The sequence below is a fragment of the Gambusia affinis genome, linkage group LG21 (genome assembly GCF_019740435.1).
Source record: "Gambusia affinis linkage group LG21, SWU_Gaff_1.0, whole genome shotgun sequence".
Taxonomy (NCBI): Eukaryota; Metazoa; Chordata; class Actinopteri; order Cyprinodontiformes; family Poeciliidae; genus Gambusia; species Gambusia affinis.
The window spans coordinates 1019001-1031240 of NC_057888.1; the positions used below are offsets into that span (position 1 = coordinate 1019001).

Below are 12240 nucleotides of genomic sequence, written 5' to 3' on the forward strand. Positions count from 1 at the left end.
AGAGAACCAAGAGAGAACGGAGGAGTCGTTAAAACGTGTGGCAGAAATGGAGGAGTGGACCGCAGCGGTGAAAGAGGTGCTGTCTCAAACCATAAGCAATCAAGATCAAATTCAAGCCAAACTGACTGATTTAGAAGCACGCTCACGTAGAAACAACATCCGTGTGTTTGGGATTCCGGAGGACACAGAGGGAGACAATTTATTGGAGTTTATGGTCGGTTTCATTAAGGCTGAGCTGTCACTCCAGGATATTGACCTAGCTATACAACGCTGCCACCGGGCTCTGGGTCCCAAACCACCGCGCGAACCCCGCTCCGTGGTGGTCTCCTTTCTGGCATTCAGAACCAGGGATTTGGTGCTTCGCGCCGCGTGGAAGAAAAGAGAGAAACACCTCAACCAGCAGCGGGTTTATTTTGACCAGGACTATCCGACAGAGACCCAAAAGAAGAGGAAAGCTTATGCCCCTATCAGAAAACTTCTGAAAGAAAAAGGTCTCCGCTTCCAAACCCCGCAACCAGCGAAGCTTCGTGTGTTTTTTGACGGTGGCCCGGTCACATATAACAGCGCGGCGGACGCCTTGAGGGACCTACAGAAGAGAGGTTTCTCTCCCGACTGCAATAGCAACGATGGTTCCCCCCCCGGCGGCGCCGATGGAGATAATGGACAGACTGTCCTGGGTGATGGCGGAGGCCAAAAGACGGAACCCCGATGCACACGGAGAGAGGGCTCGGAAAAAACTCAGCGGATTTCGTCATGAATCGGGAGTCGATGCCGCTTCTCCAAGTTAAGCGCCGTTCGTTAAAACTCATGCAGTAAGATAATGCAATCACACTGAAATAATCCAGCGTGCGGACTAAGAATTGAATATCTTTGTCTAGAGACACTGTCAGACATAATTATAATAACTCTTTATCCAACCTTCGCTAATGTTAAAGAGAAATACGTTACTGATTAAATAATAGACAACACATGACCGTAGTTTTGGGAGCCGGTTCAAGGGCTCTGATTGTGCACTGAGCTTAAACTCATACCGAGCGATGTCAGTTTGCACTGGAGAGACCCCCCATGGACAGAGTCTCATGGGGGTTTTTCTCTTCACCCGGGACTCTGTAACGAGTCATTTTGTTTTGGAAGTCGTTCCTTTAGTTTGCCTTCAAGTTCCAGGTTCTTTGTTTATGATTTTTACAAATGTTTCATTGTTGAGGTCACAGTTAGAGGGTTTTATCCACTTTATGATTTATGCTCCAACAGCAATATAAATTTATAACTATTAATGTTCACGGGTTACAGAATCCAATTAAAAGAGGAAAACTCATAGCTAAGATGAAGAGAGAACAACAACAAATTATCTTCTGGCAAGAAACCCATTTAACAAAATCAAATCATGAAAAGTTTAAAAAATGGGTTTAGAAAGACATTTTATTCCTCCCACTCAAGTGGAAACACCAGGGGAGTGGAAATATTAATTGCAAATAATGTGGACTTCCAGGTTTCCAAACAAATTACAGACAAAGAAGGCCGTTTTATTTTGGTGAGGGGAACACTAGACTCAAATGAAGTAACTTTACTTAACGTATATAGACCTCCAGGACATGACAAAACATTTATTGATCAAATATTTGATCTTATATTGACTGAAACATCTGGCGTTTTGATATGTGGAGGGGACTGGATGCACAACTGCATCCTTCCCTGGATTCCTCAAACCCTTCAAAGAAAATCAACTCAGAATCCCTGAATATAAACAAAATGATTAAAAAGATTGGCTTATTGGATGTCTGGAGGGATCGCCACCCGTTGGCTAAGAAGTTCACCTTTTTCTCCCACCTCATGGCGTTTACTCAAGAATTGATTATTTTTCCTATTTAGAGCAGACAGATATTGGGTCCTAGACTGTACTATTGGTACTAGGGATGTGTCAGATCACTCTGGTGTATATTTGAAACTATATTTAGATTCTCACCCTAAAATAACAATATGGAGACTTAATACAGCTCTGATGAATGATAACAAATTTGAGGAATTTGTTAACAAAGAATTTACAGAATATGTAGAATTGAATAACAGTGAAGAAATGTCTTCAAGTATATTATGGGATGCAGCAAAAGCAGTACTGTGTGGAAAAATAATAATGTGGGCATCAAGGAAGAAGAAAGAAAAATCTGAGCAATTCAGTGACCTGATTAAACAAGTAAACATTTTAGAGCAGAAACATTGAAACCAAAGAGCTGCTTTAAAAGTCGACCTAAATCAGAAGCTCAATGACAAAGTGACACTTAATCTCAAATATATTAAACAATCGTATTACGAAAATGGACCTCGAGCGAAAAAAATATTAGCCTGGCGACTAAAACAACAACAATTAGACAGATCCATCTTTAAAATGAAAAACCTACTTCCAACCAGATGTGTTTCTCCCCAGACGAAATACATAAATCATTTGAAATATACTACAGGAACTTATATAGTCAACCTGAATTAACTGAGCTTCCCTCAGTAAAACAGTTTCTAGACTCCTTGGATCTCCCCTCAATTGGCATTGAGCAAAATAAGTGGATATCAGCAGATTTCACAGCAGAAGAAGTTGATAAAGCATCTGAAAATTGAAAGCAAGTAAGTCACCTGGAGGAGACGGATTACCAGCTGAATGGTCTAAAATATTTAGGAGATCTATAAAACCTCTGCTGTTAAAGTGTTTTAATCATTTGCTTAAAGGAGGGGAAACTCCACCATCCTGGAAACAAGCAATAATATCCATTATACCAAAACCAGGAAAGGATCAAAGTGAGTGTAGCTCATACCGCCCCATTTCGATCTTAAACATTGATTACAAAATATTCACTTCAATAATTGTCAGTAGACTAGAAAATATTGAACTGATTGATACAGACCAGACAGGATTTATCAAAAATAGATGAACTCAGGATAATGTGAGGCGAGCGTTACACCTGTTCCACATTATGAGCAGAAATCATTTGAAATCTTTAGCAATCAGTTTCGGTGCTGAAAAAGCCTTTGATTCTGTACGATGGGATTATTTATATTTGGTTCTGCAGCGATTTGGTTTTAATAATACAATTATAAATAGTTTAAAATCATTATATAGTTCACCAGAAGCCCGGATCAAAATAAATGGAGGCCTTTCAGGCACAATTCCTCTGGAACGAGGCTGCAGGCAAGGATGTCCTCTGAGCCCAATCCTCTTTGCACTTTTTATAGAACCACTTGCTCAAAAGATCAGGGAAGACCCAGAAATGAAGGGAATCATATCTAAGGGAAGAGAATACAGATGATGTCCTGGTGACCTTATCTGACCCAGATGCCAGTCTGTCCAACCTCATGTCCTGCCTCCACCAGTTTGGACTTCATTCAGGTTATAAATTAAATATTGGAAAAACTCAGACCCTGAGCTTTAACTACTCAACCAGAGAGGAAATAAGTAACCAGTTCAAATTTAATTGGAAAACAAGAACCATGAAATATTTAGGTGTAAATATTACTAGAAATGTAAACAAAATATACAAAGCTAATTCTGGTACTATGACTAATAAAGTTCAAAATAACCTGGACAAATGGGCTCCCCTGATGCTCCATTTGTACAACCGAACAGAAATCATAAAAATGATCATTTTACCTCAATGTTGTTCCTTTTTCAATCTTTACCAATAGAAATTCCTACCAAGCAGTTTAACGAGTGGAACCGGATCATTTCCAGGTTTATATGGCAGAATAAGAAACCAAGGGTACGTTATAAAACGTTACAGTTACCAAGAGATAAAGGAGGAATGTCACTCCCATGTTTGGAAAATTATTACAGAGCAGCACAACTTCAATTTGTGGTTTACTGGTGTGAAGAGGGAAAATGGAAAGAACTAGAATTAAGTCAAATTGACAAACACCTCAAGACTAAATATGCAGATGAGTTGTGTGTTGCCACAAAAGTCCCTCTCAATATCAGGTTTAGAGAGTTTTCCACTTTTAGAAAGGAAAACTAGGTTATTAAGATGGATGAACACGATAGGGACTTTGTACCAGCACAACTTGACTCAAAATTCAACCAACTAACCAGAAAAGGCTTGACATCAAACTGCAGGATTTCTTCTGGTTCTGATCTGGAAAGTTTCCAACAACTGCAGGAAAAATTTGACCTTGACAAACGAGACTTTTTTAGATACTTGCAGCTCAGGCATCACTTTAATAAGAACATTAAAATGTTGGAAAAAATGATCAGGACCTGATTAATATCTTTATTGATGCTTATAAAGGTAAATCTTCTAAGAAGAGGCTGTCCAGACTATATGTGTGCTTAGAGAATAATAAAAAAACATCTACATTATATATTAAAAACACATGGGAAAGAGAGGCTAAAATAACGCTGACAGAGGACGAGTGGCTCAACATTTGCCAAACAAACTCCACCACCACTAACTCAGGACACTGGAGGGAACGTTCATGGAAGAATATTGTTAGGTTTTTATAACCCCCAAAAGGACATTTTCTCAGACAGCAGATCTGAATCTGGACATTGTTGGAGACGATGTAACAATGTGATGGCTGCCCATTGATTCATTCCTTCTGGCTGATGGTACTCAAAGAGATAAGAGCAATTCTTGGTTTCATAATTGAGTACAATTTTAAAACTATATATCTAAGTAATTTACCAAATGAACTCAACACTCAAGATAAATACCTTGTGAAAATAATACTGATAGCAGGAAAGAAATCAATAACAAGAAGGAGGCTCAGTGGGAGCCCACCGACGTTGTGTGACTGGTCAGCCATTGTTGAAGAAATACATGAAATGGAAATACTGACCTTCTCTATTAGACTCCAGGAAAACAAAATCCAAAAATATTGGTTGAAATTGTTAATATATAGGAATTTGAAAGTAAATTGAGTGTTAAATTCATTATTCTGGGTGCTGGATGGTTTGGCAGGACTTGGTAATTCTGCAAAGAAACTCTCACCTGTTTGACTCTTCATGGAAATCTACATACATTGTAACCTGTTCACCTAAAATCTGTTTCAATTTTCATTTTTTGTGATGTATTGCTGTCTCTCCCCCCTTGGTGACTCTCTGTTCTGATTGCTGTTCACTGTACTTGTTGTGATATTTTTATTTTTCATTTTATTTGATTTTTCTGTTGGTGTTTTGCTATGTATAAAAACTTTACCAAAAATAAAGTATATAAAAAAAGAAAATAAATTGTTAGTATTGGAGTTATTAATCAGATACAAAAAATGTTTTGTGGTATTTTTAAACACTCCACGGGTCAAATTGACCCAGGAACATTATTGCTGCACCTCAGAAATGAACATCACAGGAGGGTTAAGAGTCTAATCTCTATGCACATCAAGTAAATGCAACATAGGACATTTTAGATCTGTAATCTACTGTGATGCTGTAAAACCATGATATTTCTGTCTTAGGTTATCATTCCACCATCAACATGCATTCAGAACAGAGTCCTGTTATCTTCAGCTCACATGTTTTGCTCCTTATTCAGATCGTGGAAGTGCAGTTTGTCAGAGATCAGCTGTTCTTCTCTGGCCTCAGCTCTGAAGTCCAACCCGTCCCATCTTACAGAACTGGGTCTGAGCGGGAACAGAGATCTGAAAGATGCTGGAGTGAAGGAGCTCTGTGGTTTTCTACAGACTGCTGAATGCAGACTGCAGATATTGATGTAAGTTGTTCTGTTGTGCTAATATTCATGATGTCAATTTTGTGTTGACACTAAATTGTAAACATACGACTGATATTAATTTGATTGACACTCAGGATCTTCATGTTAAGATCTGATTTCTTACTCATTGGTTTGCTCCAATTCAAGTTTCTATTTTCCTCCCATGATTTAATAAAAAAACAGAAAACTTGAATCAAGAAGTTGAATTACAGAGTGAACTTGTTACTGTCCATAACTTCATCTATCTATCTATCTATCTATCTATCTATCTATCTATCTATCTATCTATCTATCTATCTATCTATCTATCTATCTATCTATCTATCTATCTATCTATCCATCTATCCATCTATCCATCTATCCATCTATCTATCTATCTATCTATCTATCTATCTATCTATCTATCTATCTATCTATCTATCTATCTCAACCTTCTGAAACTTCAGACTCTCCAGGTTTTTACTGAAGCAGCAGCATTTTGTCACTAAGTTCTTTGAAGAGGTTCTGTTGGACTCTTTAAATCTGTATCCCACTGACGTTGGCTCTTATGTTTTGACTTTGTTTTAGATTAGAGGACTGCAGTTTGTCAGAGATCAGCTGTTCTTCTCTGGCCTCAGCTCTGAAGTCCAACCCGTCCCATCTCAGAGAACTGGATCTCAGCCTTAATGACTGCAAAGATGCTGGAGTGAAGGAGCTCTGTGGTTTTCTACAGACTCCTCTCTGTAAATTACACACATTGAGGTAAGATACACTTTGGTTTAGTGTTATATATGATGTGAAAGAGACTCTAAACTGCAGACATTTGGCTGATATTTTACTGATTCACACTGAGGATCTTCATGGTAAATTTGATTTTCTTCTTGAATGATTGGTTCTGGTAATGTTTTTCTTTTTTATATTTTCTCTCATGCTTTATTAAATATTAACCAGAAAACATGAAGTAATGAGTCAAATTGAAGTGTAGGGTTGCAGCTGTTACCAAAAACTTTCTGGAATTGAATGAATTTAAAGCTGATAATGCAGGAAATTCCTGTTCCCAGCAACATTATTTTAATAATGTTCAGATAAAATAGGCCTCTGTGTGAAACAGAGAAAAAATCCCAGAAACTCTTTAAGACTTTAGTCCTGGAGACACTTGGTGCTCCTGTTGTCCATCTCTGTATGAGGTTTAGGCTCCATTCACACAGCAGGTCTTGATGGTCACTTACAGTTTTGTCTTCCTGAAATCCTCTTTTTGTTTGTTTCATTGTTTAGACAACTAATTAAACTCAGATGTGAGTAAACAATTTACAGCCCCAAAGTGACCTGCATGCACAGATAAAAATTGTCACAAGATCAAAGCGAAACAAAGAAAATCAGTGAAAAGAAAGTTGCATGTTGCCACAGTTTGCTTCAGCCGTTGTTTGTCAGGTTTTTGCGTTTCTCTGTATCTGATTGTTTTGGTGCAGAGTTACGACTGTCACATAAATTACTAAAACGTCCATTCTCACTGCAGATGCTATCAAAACTACCAGATACATATCTGATTTAGGACCACATGAGGAAGTGGCACAAAATGAAAAGACTGGAATTGGGCCTTTCAGAAAGTTAGATTTGGGTCAAATATGGGATCTGAGAGTTCTGGGCTCTGAAAGAGCATCTCTAAGTAAAACTAACAGACAGATTTTTTAACAGGAGGCATTGATAGGATTTAGTGTCCTGCACAGGGACTTCAAATCACAGTCTGTTTAGATTTTCTTACAGAGAATCATTTTTTGTTTTAATGACCTGTCATCAAATGGCTTTATTAGAAATAAGAAGCAAACATTTGTTTCATATTTCTATGAATATTTACATCTTTCCACTGAAAAGGAAATGTGTTGTATTTTATTTGAATGAATATCTGCCTCAGTTTTACTCACTGTTGGTGGTTTAACAGTTTTGTTTGAGTCTGTAACGAGTTTAGTGACAAAGATTCTCAAATAAGAGACCAGCTTTACTTTCTGTGTATTTAGGCTCTTAATGTCAGTTTTACTTCAAATATTCTCCATGAAATCATGTTTTATGAATGTTGAAGAATTAAAAGTTTAATTTATCAGCATTTTATTATATTTGTTCATATTTTTTCCTAAGTTTTTACTTATTTGTTTGTTTTCTGGGAAACTTGACTCATTTGGCTGTAAAAGCTCAATTTGTATTAATGGAGCTGACAGAGTTTAAGAGCTGAAGTCAGCAGGTCTTTATTGAAGCAGCAGCATGTTGGCATTAATATTCATGAGACTCTTTAACTGGTTCTGTTGGACTGGTTAACCTGCATCCTGTTGGCTTCAGCTCACATCTTTTATTCTTTATTCAGGTTGAAGAACTGCAGTTTGTCAGAGATCAGCTGTTCTTCTCTGGCCTCAGCTCTGACCTTTAACCCCTCACATCTGACTCAACTGAACCTGAGAGGAAACAACCTGAAGGTTTCAGATGTTCAACAGCTGGAGGATCTTGTAACCAGTCCAGACAAACAAATCGATTATTTGTAAGTAAATGTTTGCAGTGATTCCAGCTGCTGTTAGTTTATTGAACTAAACCAGTTAGCATCAAGCAAAGATCCAGTGTTCCCAGTAAAGCTCTCTGAACAGAACTGAAGGTCCTGCTGCTCTTTCTACTGGATGTGCTGCGTCACTGACTGCTGCTGGAGAGAAGCTGGAAACTCACTGATCTGATCTCTGCATCTTTCTTCTCTCTGCAGGTTCTGGTAGAGAATCGTTTCTGTTTCCTGCTGATCCTCAGAAGCTGCAGCAGTTTGAGTCTAAAGAGACTTTGACTGGACCATGATGACCTTTGACCTGAATGATTTTCACCCTGTTTTTAGTGTCTGATATTGTTTGTCTCTTTGTATCAATAAAGATCAAATTCAAGCTCAGATCAGTTTTGTGTCTTCGTGTCCATCTGGTACCACCTCTGCTCCTCACCGTTTCTACCAGGCGAGTTAAAGCCGTTGCTCATCCAGGCTGGAGTTTCTTGGCTGCAATAGAAGTTACTGCAGAACCTGGACGGATGGAGATTCGACCCAATTAGGGTTCAGAACAATAACATCAACATCAGAGAAAATACTGCAGCAAGAATTGGTTATTATTTGCTGTGATGTATTTGTGAACAAACCCAGTTCAAACACAAAGATTACACCATATTGTAGCCATGGCAACAAAAACAATCAATCTATCAAGACAATTCTTTAAACTTTTACAAAGTACCGTATTTTCCGGACTATAGAGTTCATCTCACTCTAAGCCACAACCACAAACTTTTTTTCAAAAACGAAGCAGCTGGTTTCTCCTCCGCTCTCGGTTTTCCACTCTGGCTGGATTCTTAAATCTTCTATTTAGGACGCAGCCCTGCGTCTCCTACGCCGAACCATAGATTAGTTCACACCAAGCTTAATGCAGCAGCTATCGATCTGTACTGAGATCGATAATCTGCAACTTAAAGCTGCATCATATGAACGTCTTCCTGTGGTTTCCATGATGAGTTTAAAAACATTTCTCTGTCGTTCCTCCTGCTAGCATGTTTTTGTTCTAAATGAGCTTTCTTCTTTGATTTCCAATTTTGACTTCCAATGATTCACTTCCCGCTAAAGAGCCCCCTGGTGGTTGAAGAAAAATCCACAGAAAAGTTGCACCGGGCTACAAACCGCTTTTTTCAAAACGAAGGAAAAAAGTAGCGGTTTATAGTCCAAAAAATACGGTAAGTGTCCTAATTAAAGCCTAAATGTTTTCTCTGTTGAATGAATGAATTAAAATGTATTAACATTATCATTCTCAATAGATGAATGCTATTAGATCTGTGTTTGGCCCTGAATGTCTGGAGGAAGGCAAGAATGGGGCAATAATTAGAAATATTTCTAAAGTGTTTCCGGATCGCTGGAACATGGAGGGAAAAGATCCACAGAGAGGCGACCAGCAGCCAGCTAGAGCAGGGCTACAAACTTTAACACTGAAGGCAGCGGGGACCTGGCGCCCTCTGGTGGCTCCTTAAGGGACTGCAGGCCTCACTGTGAACAACACTGATCTTTAGACTTTAGACTTTAGACTGACTTTATTATCATTTTGCATGCACAGGGTGTATACCGAACGAAATTTCATTGCATACGACTCAGAGCAATGTTTTGAGGTTCCAATGTTATGAGATTACTCCAGAATAAAATAAAATACACTATAAAATATAAATATAAAATATAAAGTGCAGGAATGACAGTAAAATAGAAGTTATTTAGCTATGTACATGAAGTGGAGACCAGTTTTCAAGTGCAGTCCAGTTAAGAGTTCAGCAGTCTGATGGCAAGTGGGAAAAAGCTGTTCCAGAACCTGGTGGACCTGAAGCTGTTCCAGAACCTGGTGGACCTGAAGCTGTTCCAGAACCTGGTGGACCTGAAGCTGTTCCAGAACCTGGTGGACCTGCAGCTGTTCCAGAACCTGGTGGACCTGAAGCTGTTCCAGAACCTGGTGGACCTGAAGCTGTTCCAGAACCTGGTGGACCTGAAGCTGTTCCAGAACCTGGTGGACCTGAAGCTGTTCCAGAACCTGGTGGACCTGCAGCTGTTCCAGAACCTGGTGGACCTGAAACTGTTCCAGAACCTGGTGGACCTGAAGCTGTTCCAGAACCTGGTGGACCTGAAGCTGTTCCAGAACTTGGTGGACCTGAAGCTGTTCCAGAACCTGGTGGACCTGAAACTGTTCCAGAACCTGGTGGACCTGAAGCTGTTCCAGAACCTGGTGGACTTGAAACTGTTCCAGAACCTGGTGGACCTGAAGCTGTTCCAGAACCTGGTGGACCTGAAGCTGTTCCAGAACCTGGTGGACCTGAAGCTGTTCCAGAACCTGGTGGACCTGAAGCTGTTCCAGAACCTGGTGGACCTGAAGCTGTTCCAGAACCTGGTGGACCTGCACCGGATGCTGCAGAACCTCTTTCCAGAGGGCAGCAGGGAGAACAGTCCATGGTGGGGGTGTGAGGGGTCAGTGACGATGTTTCGGCCTCGAACAACATCCGCACATGAGTGTTCTTCTCCTCCAGGTGAGCCAGGCTCAGGTGTAGGGCGGAGGAGATGGCGTCCTCAGTGGAGCGGTTTGGGCGGTAGGCAAACTGGAACGGGTCGAATGTGGAGGGGAGTCTGGAGACGATGTGTTCTTTTACCAGCCTTTCAAAGCACTTCATCATGATGGGAGTCAGTGCCACAGGCTGGTAATCGTTGAAAGAGGTGACTTGAGGTTTCTTTGGCACCGGAATGATGGAGGCAGTTTTGAGACAGGCTGGCACCTTTGACCTCTGACCTTTAGGCAGCGCTCCATCCTTCTCCAGCTGGCAGCCATGACCCCTGACCTTTGACCCCTACCTGAGAATCCCAGTTTGAGTCTCAGCAGCTGCTGAACGTTGGAGACAGAAAGCTGCATTCTTCAGTTCGTCCAGCAGGGGGCAGCAGCAGGTTTTGATTTGATTGATTTCTTTATTGACTCCAGATAGACAGAAAAAAGAACCAACAGAAATAATCTTCTACAGATTTGCATATCGATGTTTCCAGTGACAGAACGATGTGAAAACATGAAATAAATCTGTTCATGGAGCTGCACAAACCACACAGAAACGTATTGATCCCATTTGTCATGAGCGTCTGCTCCGTCCTGACATGTTGAACGTCTCACTGCACAGCTGATCCTGTTTCTGCAGCAGATTTCTCAGGGAGTCGTTAGAATCCACCTGAAGCTTCTGCAGGATTTTAAATTTACACCATAAAGGATCTGAAGACCAGGAAGTTCAATAAACTTTGAACACATTTATTTTGACCTCATCCAAACACAGATGACATTTCTTTGATCTTCTGTCTGGTTCGGTTCTGGTTCTGCTCAGCCGGCCCGGTTCCCTGCTGCCTTCAGGTTCTGCCAGCTGTTTTAATGTTTTTAGATTTTGATTTGTATCAAATGAACAGAAATAAATCATCTGATTTTTAAAATCTTTTTCTCAGTTTTATGACAAACTAACAGAATTTCTCTGAACTTCATGAACAAATGGAGCCTGAAAGCAGGAATGTGATTGGTCGATCAGAACTGCTGCCTTAAAGCTAGTTGTGGAAAACTCCCTGCTGGAACCTGTGTCGTGACATCAGAGACGTTATTAGGAACGTACCACGCGCCTGCGCACATTCATGACCGTTGACTTTCAGTGTGCTTCACTAGTAGACACTTGCAGCTCTGTTCCAGCACCTCACTAAAATGTTGAACTCTTTGTGTGTACGTGTGCGTTGATGACAATGTAAGTACATAATTCCTTCGTCTGTTTGTGTTTACTACACGCTGTTAGTTCGGTAACTGTGTAACCTTAGTTACCGCGAGATACAATGTATTCAGACGAGGAAATGCCGAACTAACGTTCATTTCCTGGTTTACCGTTACAAGAATAGTTCAGTTTGAGAGCTGTTTAGCAGTACTCCGAATTGTAGTGTTATTTCTACTGTTCTGAAGATGTTTAGGACGGTAAACTAGCTTCCAAATGTAGCATTGAGCGTTTATGGAGCCGTTATGTTCGAGTGGATAAT

At 40.1% G+C, this 12240-nt stretch overlaps 2 protein-coding genes across 38 annotated transcripts in view; both read left to right on the forward strand.

Annotated features, from left to right (window-relative positions):
• The window catches only part of LOC122824368 (NACHT, LRR and PYD domains-containing protein 14-like), a 155583-nt gene that overhangs the window by 81607 nt on the left and 61736 nt on the right, over positions 1-12240 (forward strand). Inside the window, exons 17-18 of one of the 37 annotated variants that reach the window (XM_044104940.1) lie at positions 8020-8190; positions 8404-8685. The exons of the other annotated variants lie outside the window; for them this stretch is intronic. Coding sequence (XP_043960875.1) covers positions 8020-8190; positions 8404-8413 — 181 coding nt within the window. The 3' untranslated portion in view covers positions 8414-8685. Of the gene's footprint in view, positions 1-8019; positions 8191-8403; positions 8686-12240 lie in introns of those variants that run through there. 37 annotated transcript variants of the gene reach the window in all.
• LOC122824472 (NACHT, LRR and PYD domains-containing protein 12-like) lies at positions 629-6429 on the forward strand. Its single transcript, XM_044105204.1, has 3 exons — positions 629-812; positions 5508-5684; positions 6252-6429. The coding sequence occupies exons 1-3, from the start codon at positions 709-711 to the stop codon at positions 6427-6429; spliced, it is 459 nt and encodes a 152-aa protein (XP_043961139.1). The 5' UTR covers positions 629-708.